At 42.4% G+C, this 19,517-nt stretch overlaps 1 protein-coding gene across 1 annotated transcript; it reads right to left on the minus strand.

Moving 5' to 3' along the window:
* Positions 1-1,739: 1,739 nt before the first annotated feature.
* Positions 1,740-19,442, minus strand: rnf19b (ring finger protein 19B). The gene is made up of 10 exons (XM_003978730.3): positions 18,991-19,442; positions 13,026-14,102; positions 8,772-8,971; positions 7,117-7,261; positions 6,866-7,028; positions 5,871-5,985; positions 5,579-5,719; positions 5,297-5,483; positions 4,898-5,032; positions 1,740-3,896 (listed from the first exon to the last, which is right to left on the minus strand). Exons 2-10 carry the CDS (start codon positions 13,676-13,678, stop codon positions 3,452-3,454), a joined length of 2,184 nt encoding a protein of 727 aa, XP_003978779.2. The 5' UTR covers positions 13,679-14,102; positions 18,991-19,442; the 3' UTR covers positions 1,740-3,451.
* Between the last annotated feature and the right edge of the window lie 75 nt (positions 19,443-19,517).

A 19,517-nucleotide genomic window follows, 5' to 3' on the forward strand; every position in this document is an offset into this window, starting at 1 on the left:
GCACTGGGCAGCTCCTTCAGTGAGTGGCTGCTCCACCCTCGCTGTGTGAAGGAGAGGTATCACAGATCTTTCCTGCCGGCTGCTGTCAGACTGCACAACAAACATAATGCCCACTAGTCTGCAGATGAGTGGACATAAATGTCTAAATTTACCTGTGGACTCACACAATAACTTTACAATTCTCTAATAGCATATTTCAACCATTCTGCACACACTGAATAGTATATATTCTGTCATGTATATTGTATACACTTTCTCTACTATGTACAAGTATACAAAAGGCTGATTATCCATTTATCTTAGATCATTAATATATATATATATTTTATACTTTTTTTCTATTCTTATTTCAATTATATGCGCTACAGTAGAAACAACTGATGATTGAATGAGGATGATGAGATAATGGATCGGGCCCCAGACAGGTCCTCCTCACCTGTGATGCTGACTGAATCAGTTCTGCAGAGGGAGCGTCCTGCATGAAAAGCCTCAGCACCCTGCCAGCCTTTTCTATGGCAATCTCCCACTAGGCCTCCTCCCATGGTGCCGTCAGCTACAGCATGACAATATTCCTTATTGCTTCACAATACAAAAGAATAAATTCTTTCATAGAAATATGAATATATGTATAAGTACAGAACCTTGAGGAACCCCATGGCTAACCCTACTGTATGAAGAGGGAGTACCATGGACATGAGCAAACTGGTATCTATCAGATAAGTATGATCTAAACCAGTCTAGTGTTGCCCCTTTAATGCTAATCACATGTTCCAGTCTCTGTAACAGGATGCTGTGATCAACTGTATCAAAAGCAGCACTGAGGTCCAGCAGAACCAGCATAGAGACCAGTCCATCATCTGAAGCTATGAGAAGATCATTAGTAACTTTAAGAAGTGCTGTTTCTGTGCTGTGATGAGCTCTAAAGCCTGACTGAAACCTCTCAAACAGGCTGTTCCTCTGCAGGTGCTCCAGTAACTGAGTCACCACCACCTTCTCAAGAACTTTAGAAATAAAAGGAAGGTTGGATATCGGCTGGATAACTCTGCATCCTGGTCTGGACCCTGGTTTGTCAGGTCACTTTGCATCTAATAAAATTGGCAAAGTTACTAGAAATAAGTTCATGCAGTGCTGACACATTTCCCACATGCGTTCGCCACGGATTTAAACACATCACATTACTCTGAACTTTGACCTCTAGAAGAAACATTATATTTTGTCCCAGTCAACATTAGAAACTTTGTTCTGAGGTCATTCTATCTGTGGAAACTTATGTTTATGCGCTAATTAATGATTATTGGTACTTAACCCTGGACAACTAATAAACTTGCGTATTCACTTTTGAACAAATATATTACCTACTTTGTTAAACAGTTTGCATGTATAAAACTGTATCTTGTGATTTACTTTGAAAACTTTGCAATTAAAAAAATAATGCATTATATTCCTTGGGCAAAGATAAATTTAGAAGAGAAATAACAACTTTAAGGGAAATTTGATTCCTGGAAATACTTTTGTTTACATTGTCTTAGTTGACTTAAATGAGAAAGATTTGTCAAGATAATCGGGGCATTATTGTAGATAGAAAGGCAACATTTGTATAACCTGGCGAATATGTAAAGAAATTTCTGTTCTTTTGAAACAAATGTTGCATGATTATTGTCCAGCCATTGTTTTTCTTTTCTATACAGCATGATATTTTATACTTGAAGCTTTCAGACACATGAGAAATGCTGCAGTGATACGGTGCAGTAACAGATTGTTTATTTTAACTTTGTGTGGTTTTGTCCCCCAAATGGTCCACATTTTTCACAGTCTTGCGTGTACGAGCCAACACAGCGCAGGACTTTGACAGCGACAGGATAGACACACAAACATAATAATAATAGTTCAATATTGCTGTCTATTCACACCCAAGCCATCGCAACTATGGACAGAACCATCTGTGATTTAATGGAGGTCTCAGATAACGCTCTGTGGTACATTCATGTGTTTGATCACAAACCAAACAAACCCTTGTCCAGATATACAGTATAGGCAGCTAATGTTATAATTCCACACAGATGAAAAAACGGTTTTCCAAATTGCTTCCTTGCTGTTCAAAGGAAAACCTTGTAGACTGAAGCACAGAGGTGATAAAAAGCTAGAAAACAATAAAGGCTGATGTGTCACATCAAGAAAAGCTTTAATAATTACAAATACCTTAAGTGTTTGACTCCAAACATTAAAGATAACGTAAAACAACCTCTAGAGTAGATAATAAAAAAAAACACAAAATACCGAATGACCAAAAAAATGATGAATCATTTATTTTGACCATTGACAATATGTTTTGGAGGCAAACTCTTAAGTTACATCCAACATAAAAGGCCATCTGGTGCATGATTCATTTTGGTACCACAGACTTCAGAACACACATGTAGAAAAGTATTCAATAACAACAAATGATGCAGGAAATAAAGGAAAAAGGCATACCTTCATAAAGTGCATGAGTGCTTACTCAAAAAAGTGGGACAACAAGTTTTCTCACTCATTCATACAAACGACTTTCAAGTAATTGAGCTGTGATGTCCATGCGTGTGTATGTGTGTGTGTTTGGGGGTGTGTGGGTGTGGGGAAAATTCAGGGAATGTCAGATAAAAAATAATGATCCAAATTTTAAAACAATCCAGTTTTAATAAGATATTTAATTCATTAAGTTGAGTTTCCCACCCCCTCGAGGCTTGCTGGGGTTGCTAGAGCCAGGAGGCATCAGTTAAAGGTTATTTCTATTGTCCTCCCGAAATATGAATTTATTTATTTGAATCCAGGGTCACTGGTTGACCAGTGTCTGCAGGCCTTGATATTGTTAGTAGCCAATCACTCATTTCTCTAATTTTAAACTCTGACCCAGGGTGCAATCTCCTCCTCTTCCTCTGTGCTGGGAAAAGTAACAATCAAATCCTGTAAAGTAAACTGTGACCAGAACAACAGAGCCTCCCAGGCCTTTTGAAACCACTGGCACATGGTTCATTCAGACTCAGAGACACATATTTTAAACAGACTCAGAATATAAATAGAAGAAGAAAATGAAGCCACAATAGTCAGGTCAAACTACACCTAGCTTCAGGCATTATTATAAACACCCCCAGTGTCCACAGGAAACAACTGCATCCCAACTATTTTCCTGTTGTGCTTGGTCGGTGTCACCTCTGTTCTCAACATTTGTGTAGAAAGCTTTGACCCTTTTCCTTTCACAAGTCATTGGTAATTTGCACCAAGGAGTTAACATAAATCATATTCTTATAAAGCTCAGAGGTAGAACCCTGACACTGCACTCAGTGAAGAAACAAACACTGACTGCATTTACGATGGTATCTCTGATTTGCAGAAGACGCTAATTGGAAAAAGAAAATAAAGATATAGTAACTCAAAGTCTGGTGTCAGATTTGTTGCTGCGCCATCTTGAGAGCTCTCATATGTAAAGGATTACATTGCTGTCTGTGGGACAGTGAAGGCCCTCTGGAGGGTTCAGATCTCGGCACGAGGAGCGTTGGGGCTGTTGGCCAGTCAGCAGATGACAGCTCTTTGGGTGGGGGGAGTCGCAGTCATCGGACGTCAGCTCTGCAATGTCGTCCGATTGCGTGTCTGACATTTCCAGGTCGCTGCGGATGCTCTCCGGCTGAGCCAGAGTAACATCTCGGAGGCCCTCCCTGAGTGACACTCCTGGTGACAGCCCCAGCTCTGAGCCACACAATGCTCCACCCCTTCGAGAGCTACAGTCCTGAGGCTCGTCCCCTCCTGAGACAGGAAGCACTGCAGTGAAGCCAGGTTGCAAGTTGAGGTCCTCTTCACTAGTCAGGCAAAGATGGCTGGGTTTGGTCTCGATGTCAACCTGGATCTCCAGATTGGTGCCCTCCCTGAAAAGGCATTCAAAGTGTCATCTTAAATATGATGGCTGACGTGATTCCTCCGCCTCTGCTACGCACCTGAGCCAGACATGCGTTAAGGGCAAACATTACAACTCATCATCATCTCATAAAATCATAATTACTATGATTCCCTTTAGTCCTTTATCATGCAAAACATACAGAATAGTGTATATCTGCTCTTATCTTTTCTTAATAATAAATAATCCTCTTTTATTTCTGAGTTAATGTATAAAGAATGCAGAAAAATGTAAAAACCAAAAAAAAAACACTACCAGGCACATATGCCTATTCTTCTTTACTTTTATCTTAAAAAATACAAATACAAACTTTTAGAACCAATCTCTAATTAAACATATAAATTAGTGATGCAGCAGTTCCTAGACTGGAATTTACATCTTTAAGGTTTCAGCAGAAAATGAGATTTCTAGACATTGATTGTTCCCTGCTGTCTCAGACAAATTGTAAAACTAGAATATATTACTTTTTATTTCTATATGTTATGGGAAGCTATGCACAAGGAAATCAAAAGGCGAATTCAGAAGACAACAGCAACACCTGCTGTCTAGAAAGAGTATCGCGATTATTTTTCAATCAATCATTTTAATCATTTCTTTGAGTCGAGATTTAACTGTCTCAAAAAGACTCGTTATATCGCTATTTTTATTCAGTTTTATTAAGTATCTAGTTTTTCATAACTGCAGAATTTTTGTGTGTATTCTTTTAAAGAAGAAAACAAAAAATGAATTTGATGTCTTTGACGTATATTAATATAACTGTTCTTTTAACTGCTGTTTTTCTCATAAAAGGTTGTTTAATGGCCAAACAACTAAAACAGGTTTAACTTGATTACACTAAAGTTAAGTGATGGTTTGACATCCCTGTTCTTATTCTGTTACCTCCATCAGTTCACATCTGACAGGGTAGCAGATCAACTGGCAACAGCTTGCTAAATGCTCATGAGACTCCAGAGAAGAATACAAGAGTGTCACCTGTCAGGCAGCGTGTAGGATGAGATTATGGATCCAGCCATTCCTCTGGTGCTGGCACAGTCGCTCCCTGCACACAGGCTGCTTGTCTCCCGCTGGACAGATTCTTTGACCAGCATCCCTGCCTGCCCTTCAAGCCTGGAGGAGGAAGTGGATCAGTAACACGGTGCTATCAATATTTAGCAAGAAGGTTTCTCCAACATACAAAAAGAATGGAAGAAATGAATACACAAAATTAAAGCTTTTAGGAATATTTACATTGAAGGCAGAACAGTGGGCAAGTCAGATACAGAGCATACAAATATTAATTAAAAGATTACTGAGAATTGACTATTCACAGAAAAATTAATCCCTCCAGCTTGTCAGACCAAAGTCTCAGAGGACACAGAACCTGTGTCTCACCTGCTGTATTTGCCATTATGGGCACCCAGAGCGCCTCCTGCCAGGGTGTTAAAATGAGGAGTATCGCCCAGAGTTCCAGGAGCAGACAGTCCCTCGCTTGGGGAGGTGGTGCTGAGGCCACTAACTGCACCTTCCAGGCTACTCTCGCCAAGGCTGGGAGATTTGAGGGCTCGCCACGCATCCGCCACTGCAGACACACGCATTCACATGTGGAACATTGGGAAGAGTACAGGTGAAGTGGAGCAACTTTTCACAACAGATGATGGATGTTCTGAGGCCTACCTGTGATTGGACCATCATCTTCATCAAAGTCAATGCGCACGCCTCGCCCCTTCCCTCTGCTGACACCACAACCCCCTCCTCGGCACAGAGAGATGGGAACCACACCATATACATAGGCGAGCATGATGGGTACGCTGATACCTGACAAGCACACAGAGTTTAAATATGTACTTCCTTTAAATTCATTTTTATTTGAAACTTCCTGCTTATTATATTAATGATTACCAACACCGGGCGTGTTGAACTCTATATGCTGCATCTATAAATTGTTACTTTTTGTTCCGTTTCTCACCCACACTGACAGCCGCAACCACCGGGGCAGTGAGGATGGACAAGGCCACCCCTCCGGTGATGGCCAGGTTCCTCTTGTGACGAGATGACTTCTTCAACTCATAGTGAGCATGAATCTGCAATGGAGCACCACCGAGCAGACGTTAATAAAAATACGGACAAAAGACAAAACTGGTGAACGGAGATTGTATCGCACTAGATATCAGGAAAAATGTATAATATAATTAGTAATGTGATGTTATATTAAGCAAAAACATAAATGTTCATTGTTTGTAGCACTCTTCTTTGTTTCCCTTTTTATTGGAATTAATCCTACAAATGATTTTAAGCTTCCTTTATATGCTACAATGTTCATAATGCCAAAAATATTCACATACACAAGATTCTCCTTTAAGATCATCGTGAAATGTCATATATGTCTATTTAAAAAAATAGATATAAAGAATGCCTGTCTGTGGTGGACAGACTGCTATCATTCGGTGTATAGATAACGTGTGTCATTGATTGCGTCACGGTTCCTTCAGCAACAGCCGAAAGATCACACTGAAACGTTTGTGAAATGCTCTTCCTCATCATGCACCAACTTATTACCGCAGCGCGCCACCAAGAGGTGCACGCGTGCGCTGGAAATGTTTGCGCCAGATTAGTAGTGTGGTTATTCCAATGTAGGAGTTAAAGATCAATCAAGAGGAGTAATAGTGAAAGGTAATTAACGTATATAATATAACTGCAATTCTTTGGCATTACAGATTAGATGCAGATTAGGGGGAAAATAAAAAAGAAGTGTTTAATTATCCGAGTACATAAATAGAGCATCCCAGTTCTCTTTTCAAATCCTTTCAGACTTGTTTGGCAACAATTTGCTCATTAGTGACAAAAAAGAGGTTTTCTTGAAGAAGATTAAGGTCAGCACATTTAAAAATTCTAAGTATGATGCTTTTTTCCAATAAGTCACAAGCAAAAAGTAGTTTTTTCTTCTTCAATATTCTGTCTCACCTTGCGGCCAATGTAAACAGGGATGCCAATGACCATGGCAGGAACAGCAATGCCAGCAATGAGGGTGATGCCCACTGGAGCACCAATCAGGGTCCCCAGCTGCCACAAAATCTTTTTCTTTCGACTCCAAGGCTTCTTCCCCCAGAACGTGCAGCCGGACGGACTACAGGGAAGAATCAAGGTAGACTCGTGGCTGCACGTACAAGAAAATCTAAAAACATCCTCCTGAAACAGTGGAATGATTCTTGTACCTGAGGTAGTGCAGGTCGGAGATCTCCTTCATGCAGAGCCAGCAGAATTCGCAGCCACAGACGGCACAGGTCATGTGATTACAGCTTCCATCGTTCATCTTGATGATATAGGCACCACAGCGAGGGCACGGCTTGATGTCATCAGCTGGGGAGAGACGAAAGTCTTTGCTCATTTCAACACCGGTGATTTAAGTTATTTCTGACTGTTTTTCCAACTTTGTGGAAAATAGAGTCATTAATGAAGCATAATGATATATTGGACAGGAAACAGCCTGGAATACATCACAGTTGTCATCATTACACCATCCAGAAAGATGATGGGTCAACTGATTCTTGACGCTGTGCTAAAAGGCGCTTGATTACTATCAGTGCATTGGTAGATATTTGTGAGCACAGAACTAATTAGATCTTAAGGCTTGCTGACATCAGGATGTTTTGTGTATTTCCACACTTGCTTAAATCTAAAACTACCTATATGGGCCATTTCTAGTTCTGTTTGACATCTCATAGGTCTCCACTTGAACTCTGAGCTTCCTGTTCATTAGGAGAAATATCCAGTTACAAACACGTCCCAAAAAATGTTGATAAGTTGACAAAAGTTTCAGTTTAAATTCATAATATTGAAATAGTTGGTCCTAAAATGTCCTGCAACTCAAAGCAGTTCAGTCCTTGTAGAGAGACTCTGACTCCGTGTGTGTGCGTGTGTGTGTGTGTGTGTGTGTGTGTGTGTGTGTGTGTGTGGTGACTGTTTCTGCTGACACAAGTTCAAATGCTTTCATGTCTCACTGTTTTCATTTCCTTCTCTCCCTCTCATATCTGCTCTCATTTTGCTGAAGACAACTTTTTCTTCTTCATCAGCTGTTGGCTATGAGGTTGTATGGACGGACAGACAGACAGACAGAATGACAGACAGGCAGGCAGGCAGGCAGACAGGCAGGCAGGCAGACAGACAGAGTCAAGAGAGTGACTGAGAACAGTTGGAGCAACTTAGTTGGTTATGTGAAGCACAAATGTAGGTATCTTTCGCTTACATATTTGTCCATCATTACTAGCCGAAATGTGTCAAAGAAACATATTGGATAAAGCTCTACAATGCGATAATATGAAAGCCAAAGTAGAACAGACTAGCTGTTAGTGGTTGCTACAGAGAACCATACAGATGATCAGATGGTAGCTATGGCCTCAAAAGAACACCTGTGGTGAAAATGAGAAAAGATGATCATGTACTGTACGACTGCATCCAAAACGCTACGTCTGTGACATAAACAGGGTCTCCTGGCTCAGAATGAGACTCTACACAGACACCCCGGCTCAGATTAACTCTGGAGAGTTTACCCTGCTGCAGAAACTGCAGGGAGTTGGTCCGAAAGACGCAGCTGAATGAGCGTGCTGACGGAAGGAGAATGTTGATTTGACAAAGACTGATGGAGACAGGACATTTGAGGAGAGACAAAAATGTCAGGAAAAGGGAGGAGATTTTCTAGATCTGTCGACACACTTCAGCAAATCTGAAAATGTGAACTTTGCAATGACTGTGGTTACCAGGGCAACACTACACTGATTAATGTCATCCAAACCTGGGTACATTAAATTGACTCTGGGTTGACAGGAGCTGTGTGGAGATGCTGCACAGTGGAGGGCTTCCAAACACTCACTTGGTCCCTGTTCTTGTGTGTAGCTGGGTGAATGGTTGCTGTGGGTGTGCAGGGATTGCGCCCTCTGCTGGCGAGCCGAGTCACACGTCTGGTTCGGATGCCAAGCCTGTTTGCAGTGATAGCAGAACTCTGCACCGCAGCCTTCTCTGTGACACACCAGCCTGGGACAGCTGGCACAACCTGAGGCAATGACAGCAAATCTGAGAAAGACAAAGAGGAAGACTGTCAGAGAATGGTCAATGCACTTATACCCCGCTCCTCGCAAAAAAAAATACAATAATAAAATATACATCTGAAAATCACTGACAATGCTTAAAAGTTGAAGAACAAGCCAAAAGACTCAATTAAAACATAAAATATCCCAAGGACAATCAGTAGGGTGCTGAAATGACAAAGTAACTGATGACTTAATTATAAAGACCTAAAAACAAATGTGTCATAGTTTCCAATCAGTTGTGGGGGGGTACAGCTGAGGCTCATTAATACTAAGAAACAGGAATGGAGTTAAAACAAACATATTTTGATGCAAATTCAGAAAATGAAAGAGAACCAGGAATTGTATGTCCTTGTTTATTTAGCCACTTGTGTCCTAGAGCTATTGACCATGACTTGTTTTGGAAAAATGACCAAACCTTCTCCTTTAAACAACGGACGGTCTTTGTGACGTTGTATAAATGAATTATTCAAACTAAAACACTACACAATGCGCAATTTAGAAATATCAAGTGATCACTTACTGAAGTGTGCGAAAATGGAAAAATCCATCAAAACTGGGGTTTGTATCATGTGTAAAGTACAAAAAGCAGCAACAAATATGTGTTGATTATAGTCAACAGATCTCAGAATATATATTATGAATATCTAAATATGAATTAAAATTGTTAACAGAAAAACACTGAACAAACTTATACATGGACAATGTTTAAAATGGGAGGCGCTGCCCCACAAAGACCATCAGAACTGATGGAGGAGACGAGCTGAGATATAATATGTCAGTCAGTGAAATCACAATGGTGACCACTCATTCCATCCTGTCAACAAACCGAGTGGGAGAAAACGCGTCAAACGTGTGAAGAGGAGTGCAGACAGCGATGTTCGGATTTTAGGCGCTTGTTTTCCACCCTGACAAAACAACCCACTCAAAGGAACAAAGGAAATGATGGTTCTTGCAAGCCTCCAAAACATCAACCCCAACGTGTTTGTGAGGAGCACACGTTCACGCGAGCATGGTGACAGCAGCTGTTCAGGGACAGGAGAGACAAAGGAAAATCACAGGGATGCTCATGGACAGGATCAGACAAGATACATCCAACTAAGAACTTCATGCTGGATCAGTCATGGTGACTGAAACAGGGACATAAGTGTCCTAAGATGAAACAAGTATCCAGCGACTGATTCATTCAGTTGCATGTTTAACAAAATTTCATACAGCCGATATCAAAACCATTTCTTTAAATCACAACATGGAAACTGTCGCAAAAATCGTTTCTTTTTTGTTTCCCATATTTTTTTTTGAAGTCTTGGTAATCTACATAGGATATACCTGACATACATGTCTCCATGCAAGCAAACATTCTAATGAAGAAAGGTGTGAAGCTTCCCTCTGCAAGCAGGTTGCTGCTTCGCAAGCATTGAACTCTCTGAGTCCAAGAAAATTCATTACCTGCAACTCATGCAATAAAACTGCAGACCCACAGACGCCGAATGTTCCTGCTCATAAGCTTGTTTGGGTTTGGCCTGTGCTTTGGTTTACCACATAAACACAGGTTACTGTGGCAGTTTTCCAAGGATAGAATTTAATATCACTTTTAAAACAAAGTACAGAGGAAAGAATTGGTCCCTTTTTCCAAGATGGGAAGCAGAGAGAGGCAGGAAAAACGAAAGGAGCCAGAAGGAGAATAGGAGATGTGAAATGATGTGTTAGCATTAACACGCCCCATTGTTCAAACAGATAATTGTTTACACACACACACACACACACACACACATTGTCTCAGAGCTCAGTATGACACAGAGACTCGTGCACATGTGTCGGTCTGCCACACAAATAAGTGAGAGGTACAAGAAGTCAGGATCATTCTCGAGTTCATCCCTACAGCACCAAATTCACAACAGCGACACACAACAGGAGAGTCCTTAGAATATTGATCTGTTTAATTAGCCCCAACGTGTTTCTCTTAGCAACACTCCCTCTATACTGCATCAGGAGTCACCATGGCAACTGACAACCAGCAGACACGGCAGATCACCACGCAGTTCTCATTGGATGCGTGCTCTGCACAATCACACACACTCAGGTCGCATCAGCTGAATGAGGTGACAGGTCAGAAACAAACAATGGACTCGACCGCCACAGTAGAGTGGGAACCCTTTGAACAACGCACAGGTAACACTTCAGAGCTGATGTTGGAAGCTGCCATTAATGAAAACTCTGACAATGGTTGGTGTTAAACAAGCAGGAGGCGAAGAGGAATCAAAGCCAACCTGTACGTTCTGCTCAGTTAACACAAACATTTAAATAATTTCAAACGTCGAACAAACCAATGAGTATATAATGCTCGACAGAAGTAAAATCACAGGAAACTGGTTTTGAATTTACAAACACGATAAGGAGGTTTTTGCTATAAAGGCAGAAATCCACTCTGTGTGTGTGTGTGTGTGTGTGTGTGTGTGTGTGTGAGTGTGTGTGTGTGTGTGTGTGTGTGTGTGTGTGAGTGTGAGTGTGTGTGTGTGTGTGTGTGTGGCGTTGAATACTCATCTGTATGTGCTCACCCTACCAGGCTGGATGATTCCCAGCATCTGCCAGTTTGGGCACTTATGTGACCAAGGCCACGCAAACACAGACTTTTGCTGATTTCAACTTCTGACCGAAATCTGTAAAAATGTGTGTGTTGTAACTTTCTGAAACCTGCATGGCTTTAGGCACAGGGTGCATCCCATTTGCTGCTACCCTAAATAAACCACACATTTACTCTCTATGTTTTGCCCGTGGGGTCTCCATAATGCATGTGATAAAAAAGAACAAAAAGTGTGTTGTGTTGTGCTTTTCCTCAATAAAAATGAGGATCATTTATACAAAAACATCACAGGAAGTAGTTGGACTTTCCGTGTTAACATATCGGTGTTACGAAAGCGCAGCTAAAACACATAACTGAATATTTGTGTTCCTTCTTCCCACACACACCAAATGCAAACACCCCGAATCACTCGCTGCTAAGCCAAAATAAACGCCTCTCATTTGATCTCACAGAAACTTCTCCATCTCTAAAGCCACGTCCTCCAACCACAGGCTCCCCCACGGCCCACTGGAGTGAGCTGAGCTGAGGTGAGTCAGTGCTGTAAAAGGGAAATGGGTCTTAGCCCACTTCCAGGCCCTCTCTTACGCGTTCCAAACGTCCTACACGTTACTGCTCTCACTTTTACAGGTTCCTTTCCGTCTGTAACAAATATTAATGTGGTGAAATGGTTAATTGTCTCAAACTGATACCTTTGCAACAGTTTCACCTTTTATATCATTCACGTTTCCTTAGTTTCAGTTTCAAAGACCTCAAACCATTTTTTTCCTCCTACAAAACCTTGTGCAAACAATACTGGCAAACACAAAGATGGAAAAACAATAAACAGAGGAAGACTTTTCTGCCCCTAGCATCTATATCTCTGGTAAATTGTCAGCGTTTTATTGGTTCCAGCCTTTCAAATATTATATTCTCTCCTTGGGCCTTTGGGGTTTGCATTTAATTTTGGGAAGGGGACCAATTCAGGTGGCATCACATGAGGAACACTTCTTGAACTTCCTGACCTCCCTCTTCAATGCCTTTTGATGCTTTTATGATGACAGATTTTGGTTTGAAAAAAAATCACGACTTTTAGAGGGAATTTGGTTTTGGAATACAGGTTTCCTTTTCTCTTCCACATCCACTGTTGTTTTCAGTTCAAAGCTATAAAAATGTCTCAGTTCTCATTACACGTCTTTGCCAATTCACGTTTACTTATCAAGGTATTAAAATCATTATTAATACAGTACCAGCCAAGTAGAAAAAATCCTCCACTGAAAAAACCCAACCATTTGGTTGTTCTGAGCAAGTGTTTCATTTGAAGCAACTACAGCAGTAGATGCAAGTGGACAGATGGCTCAGTGAAGGCCTTCATCTACAGAACGGATCAAACAAAGTCCGTAGAAACTGCAGATGAACCATTTGCGCTTTGAGTCAGAGAAACAAGAGAAAAGCACAAAGATCACAGACTCTGTCTTACCCGCAGTCGGGTGCCGGGCACCAGCGGCAGTCCGGGTCTGACGCGAGGCACCTCCGCAACAGGAACTCCTCGTACTTCTCCAGCAGGGCCCCATCATCCAAGATATCTGCTACCTGCTGTGGGGCCAGTCTCTCAGCACACTCAGGGCAGCTCAGGTGGACTCTGCTCTCGGTGATTTCAATACGGAGGTACTGGCGGAGGCAACACAGGCAGGAACGGTGGCTGCACCCCAGCAACTCAGGGAGCTGTTCGGCAGGCTGGCGCACCAGGCACAGGGGGCACTCTAGGAGGCTGGAATCCCCAGAGGAGGGGCCCCCAGTTAGAGACTGCTGGCTTGAAGAAAGTGGTTTGGAGGAGGTGCTGAAGGGAGCATCATGTGGGGTCGCAGGAGCTGTGGTGGCACTGGTGTTCGCAGCGGAGACTGGAGCAGGTGCTGAGTTCAAGGCAGCAGGGAGGAGCTGTTGTGGGGTGTGGTGATGGAGGGATAGATGAGGGGGCACTCCAGCTTTGGGGGCCCTACGAGAGCCCCTTTTACTGTGGAACAGGCTGGAGAAGGAGATGCGGCCCTGACGTTTGCCCACAACGTGGCAGTTAGGGTTGGGGATGCCACTGATTGAAGAGTGAGGTGACTCTGAGTCCCTTTCTGATCCCATTTTTCCCACGAGAAAGGCGGAGGATAAGTTATTGATCCCTGAAAGATGATATCGCAGATACGCTCAACGAGACAAACCTGCCGCGCAGACACGAGGGATGAGGGGTCTGCTGACGACAACCTGGAGAATACCTTTCTTCCAAAAACTGCTCAGGGAAGCTTGATTGGGGGAAAAAAGTAAAACTCGGTCATCAAAAACTCTGCATGAAAGAATGCCAGGCAGAAAAACAGTCAAATGTTGAAGACCGCTGTTGTCTTCAATAAACAAATCTCCTTAAAACAGAGGATAGAGATGTAAGAGCACAATATTCAGAGGATTGCCGGCGTGATAATTCCTCTGTTTGAAATCATCTCAGCTGGATTTAGTGTCTCCTCCGCTCTTGCCACCTCGCAGCAGTGAATGCCTGCCTCTTGATCGGTCTTTTCTGTCAGGAAGAAGAGAGCAGGAAGTTAACACAAAGAGCATGCTCAGTATGACACACACCTCTCCTCCCTCCGCTCCTTCTATTTTCTGCTTTGCACTTCTTCAGTTTGATCATTAACTATTGGAACCCTGAACTGAAAGACAGAGGGAATCATACATGTGAGACAACGCCACACCCCATGTGGAGAACCACTGCTGGTGATTAGAAGGTTGCCTACAAAACGGTTCTTCACAGCACCAATTACATGACATCAGCTGCCTGACCAATCATGCATCTCTCTCTCCCTCTCTCTCCTTCTCTCTCTCTCTCTCTCTGTCTCCCTCCCTCTCTCTCCCTGCACACAGAGCACTGCAATCTCTTCCTCCACTTCATGCTGTGCTACTAGTGCCGTTGTCATGGTGATGCTCACTGTAAGAGGGGCAAACAGTGAGCCACTCTGTTACACTGGCACTTCTGCATGCAGACGCATACACACACACACACATTCTGAGCCAGGAGACCCTGTTTATGTCACAGACGTAGCGTTTTGGATCCAGTCGTACAGTACATGATCATCTTTTCTCATTTTCACCACAGGTGTTCTTTTGAGGCCATAGCTACCATCTGATCATCTGTATGGGTCTCTGTAGCAACCACTAACAGCTAGTCTGTTCTACTTTGGCTTTCATATTATCGCATTGTAGAGCTTTATCCAATATGTTTCTTTGACACATTTCGGCTAGTAATGATGGACAAATATGTAAGCGAAAGATCCCTACATTTGTGCTTCACATAATCAACTAAGTTGCTCCAACTGTTCTCAGTCACTCTCTTGACTCTGTCTGTCTGCCTGCCTGCCTGCCTGCCTGCCTGCCTGCCTGCCTGCCTGTCTGCCTGCCTGCCTGCCTGCCTGCCTGCCTGCCTGCCTGTCTGCCTGCCTGCCTGCCTGCCTGCCTGCCTGCCTGCCTGCCTGCCTGTCGGTCTGTCTGTCTGTCTGTCCGTCCATACAACCTCATAGCCAACAGCTGATGAAGAAGAAAAAGTTGTCTTCAGCAAAATGAGAGCAGATATGAGAGGGAGAGAAGGAAATGAAAACAGTGAGACATGAAAGCATTTGAACTTGTGTCAGCAGAAACAGTCACCACACACACACACACATTGATTACACATTGAAGACACAAACAGGACTTTTGTGTGACAGAAATACACAAAAGCACAATACACTAACGATGTCATAACTGGGATATACCTACAGGCAAATATATACATATACGTGTATAACATGCACCTCTGTGAATATACTTGCAGCATTATTGGCATAGGTATAAGAACAAGCTTACAGTATGTACAGGTTAGTAAATATTTAAACATCTTTTCTTGGCTATTGTAAGTAAACAGCAAGCAGTGAAACATCATAAATGATGCTGATGGCCACAGACCGCCACTGTGGGCACTTTTGTAAGGTGCGTACCAGCTCAGTAAATATAACCTGGTGTTAAAACTGTCCGTTTACCAGCGACACAACTAGGTGCCAAAAGCTATTTCAAAGTGTGAAACCAGAAAGATTTAAGTGAGATCAGTCTTTTGCACATACTTAGTTGTATTAAATTTAATTTCTTTTCAGGATTTTTGTAGTTTAAGTTGTGGAGTCTTGAAATAATGATGTTCAGAAATATTGCTGAGTGTGATTAAATATGAGTTGAGTGAAACACACACGAGGGAGTGCAGCACACCACAACTCAAGATGGCTGACACAGTAGGAAGGACCTCTTCCAAGACGCAGGCTGCACGGTTGTCTTCTAACCAAGACAGTAAATGTGGCTCAATTCAGTAGTTCAAGAGATTAATCTCATTTTACTGAATATTGAGTTAAATGATAAAGAGCTTTTGCTTTTTGCTGTAGCTCAAACACACATTATTCTGATGCTGCACTTTTATGTACATGCACAGTGGTGTAACCTTAAAGCAAGAAGGATTTAGGTTTTTTATGTGTGTCCCTGTGTCTTTGGTGTCTACCCACAGTTCAAAAACATACAGAACAATATCATCTAAACGTTCTTTTAGTTGAGTGTTTGAGGTCTGTCCAGGTCACCCCTGGTTACTGTGGAGCTCGACTCCCCCTGTGACCCTGATCCAGCCTACACTGCTCCCCAATAACACTACTGTGACTTAAGGAGGTCACCATCCGTCTCTCAGATCATTCACTCTGGCTCCAGATATACAGTCATCACTCTCTTATATTCAATCCAAAAATGACATCACCGACAATAATTCCAATAATGCCCCCCTTGGCTCCCCATCCGGATCCAGTAGTATTGTTTCTGGATGACAGCAAACTGTGAAGGACAGGCAGGAAATGCTAGTTGTGACCATTTGTGAGACTCAGAGTTGCAGACAGGATGCTGTCATTGTCCAGAGACTGACATCTGACATGGACATCACTTTTGGGTTCCTCTTAAAACAGTTTCACAGATTCTTTATTGTGCTCGTGAAGGTTGGTACATGCTTTGCTCAGATATATCGTCATCCACCTGTGCACAACCTTGAGTTGAGCAACATGTTCCCAAAGAATGAGAGGACATGCCAATGGATTTAGTTCCCCTGTTCTTTTTGATGGTAGCATGCTGGTCCATGCAGTGAGGGTACCGTAGTTCTGGTTGAGTTTCTTCCATTAAATTAGACCCCAGAAGACCCAAGTAAAAGTGCAGGTGTGACTTTTGGAATCTCTTTCCTGACCTTGGTAAGCTACACAAGCCAGAACTGTATCAAGGTTTGTTATCTTACAGGGGAAAATACAGCTTAGCACAACCACACTGACTTTTCAGTTGCATCTAACAGGTGAAAAATAAAAAGAGCAGACTATAAAAGTTTCTTCTTTGTGTGTTTAGCCAAACCATCCTTTCATTTTACACAAAGATCAGATATCTCTTCACTTTAGATCATGGCATTAGCTGAAAGCTTGTCATCTAAACCAACTCCCAGCCATAAAATGCCTCTGAGCTTGTTTGCATGAGATACTAATATTACTTTTAATAAATGATGACTGTTTTAAACATTAAATTAGGATAGATGACATGCTTTTAGCGACCCAGCTAAAAAACAGTTGTCTTGTTGTTGACACCTAAGTTCAGTTTGTTCATGATAGGATGTGGGTTACGAAAAGGAGATGTGTCTGGTCTATGTGGAACGTGACGCGCAAAGAATCACGTTTGCTCCAGGCTCTAAAGTCACATATAAACAGATGAATAATGCAGAAAGAACATTGAAAAATGTACTTCCTTGCACGTGTTGCATAGTTTTTTGGCCTACTTTAAATGTGTTGGTGTAGCAATATCAACAAGGTGCCAATAAATGACATCACTACTTGTGAAAACAGTCCTTTTCCCAGGATTGTTAAACGAGAGCAGACGTTTATATTAACTTTTATTTTTAATCCTGTCTTCAAGTTAAACCTGACTTGTAACTTCCAAAGATCGGTGAGACAGTATGGTCAAGAGATTTTCTCTGTTTTATGTCCTCTTTCTTAGACTCCTGTTGGAGACTATGACTACCACGGCAGAGTAAAGATTTCAGATCATTGCATTTACACAATTTGAACAGGATCTGCCATCATTTTAATCAGTGTATAAGACAATTAAATGGTTTGTACAGGTTATTATATCTCTTCTTGAGACCTAATGGGTAGTTTTGGTTAAATTGCCACTCACTAATGAAGAATAACACAGCCCATCCACCATTGTGTTTCTGCACGCACATCCAGATGCAGGCACACAGGTGGGGAGTCTCAGCGGTTTCTCACTGTGTCTCGTAAACGCTTTCTCTCTCTTTAACACATGCAAAGTACATAAAGTCCAGATTCCTCGGAGAAACTGGGAGGCAGAGAGAAGCATCTAAAATTAGAGGAGCATTCGGGGGTTCTATACTGCTGAGTTGTTGAATGTTTAATGTCATGGCTTTACAGTTGCAAAGAACAAACCTCTGAGCCCCCGAACACTCAATCACACACACACACACACACACACACACACACACACACACACACACACACACACACACACACACACACACACACACACACACACACAAAATGTGAATTTCATAGAGACCAGTGAGGTGAAGAACAGTAGCAGCAGAAATCTGGTTTTGGATTTCGTAAAGGAAATGGCAGCACAATGGTCGGACACAGATGCAGCACCTCTGAGAACCCAGTGTGTCATTCTCAGCTATTGCCTGAAACCTGACCCTCACAGATCACACAGGAACCCAAAACGACTCAGGATGAGGTCATGGTTGAAACACACATGACAAGAAATAGCAAGTGCTTCTAACAAGGACCGGGACCGCTTGAGTTCGTATCAAATACAGTATAAAGGGCTGTTTTTGTTTTTGAAAGAGCCCTATTTAAAATTGTGTCCTGTTATTTTATTCAAAATCTGTGAAAGGCACAGCTCAGTAGTGGAGCAGTTTCAGGGTTTTCTTCCCCTTTCAAGGATTACGTTTCATTCCAGTGAGTACCTTGACTCTCCACTAAGGTCCTCAAACCATTATGATGCTGCAAACATCACCAATTTCCTCTGAGTAGATCCAGACTCCAAAACACAAATAAAAACAATAAATCCCAATGTAATAATACCCTATATTTTTTTCTTTTAGCTTGTTTCTTCTCATCTACTTTACCCTCCCTCCATGCATTGTATGCACCCATTAACACAGTTTATGGGGTGTGCTGGTTTTGTTCTGAGTTGATCAACTTGACCTCACTGACAGGTAGAAAATGTGACAGCTACCAGAAGATAAATTACAAAAATGAAAGACTCGCCTTTAAAGGTGATCATTTGGATTTCCCTATTAATAAAAGAATAGCGCCCATTACTTCAATCGTGTCAGACAGCTCCAACACAGCACTTACCGAGCCTGGAGTGGGGAGGCTCACAGCGATGCGACGGACCACTTTGGCCACCTCCTGGATGATTTTCAACCGGCTGTAGCTGGACAGCGTCTCCCCGCCCTTCTGCTCTCTGGTTCGGACATTCCTGGCAGGTGAGGGCGGCCTCTGGTGCGGCTGAGGCCCGATGAAGTGCAGCGATCCGCCTGATTCTCCGCTCCACCTGGCCGCTGCGCGCTGCCTCTGCTGACGTCTGGAAGGAAAGCCCCGCCGGTGACGTCACCGCGTCCGCAGGACGGAAACCCCACCCCGTGACGTCATCCTCCTGGAGCTCGTCGTAAACCGAAGGTTGCGAGTCAGATGAACCAAAGTCAAATGAAAAAAATCAGTCCAGGGAAGTGGTGATATTTGGCTGCTCGGTACTACTGTGGTTAAACTCTCAATAAAATAAAAAATACACAAGTTTGATGGAAATGATACATTTCAACTGTTAATTGCTACATTCTGAGATATCCCATCTAAAAATATTTATGATTTTAAAATATTGTACT

Source organism: Takifugu rubripes, chromosome 12, assembly GCF_901000725.2.
Source record: "Takifugu rubripes chromosome 12, fTakRub1.2, whole genome shotgun sequence".
NCBI lineage: Eukaryota > Metazoa > Chordata > Actinopteri > Tetraodontiformes > Tetraodontidae > Takifugu > Takifugu rubripes.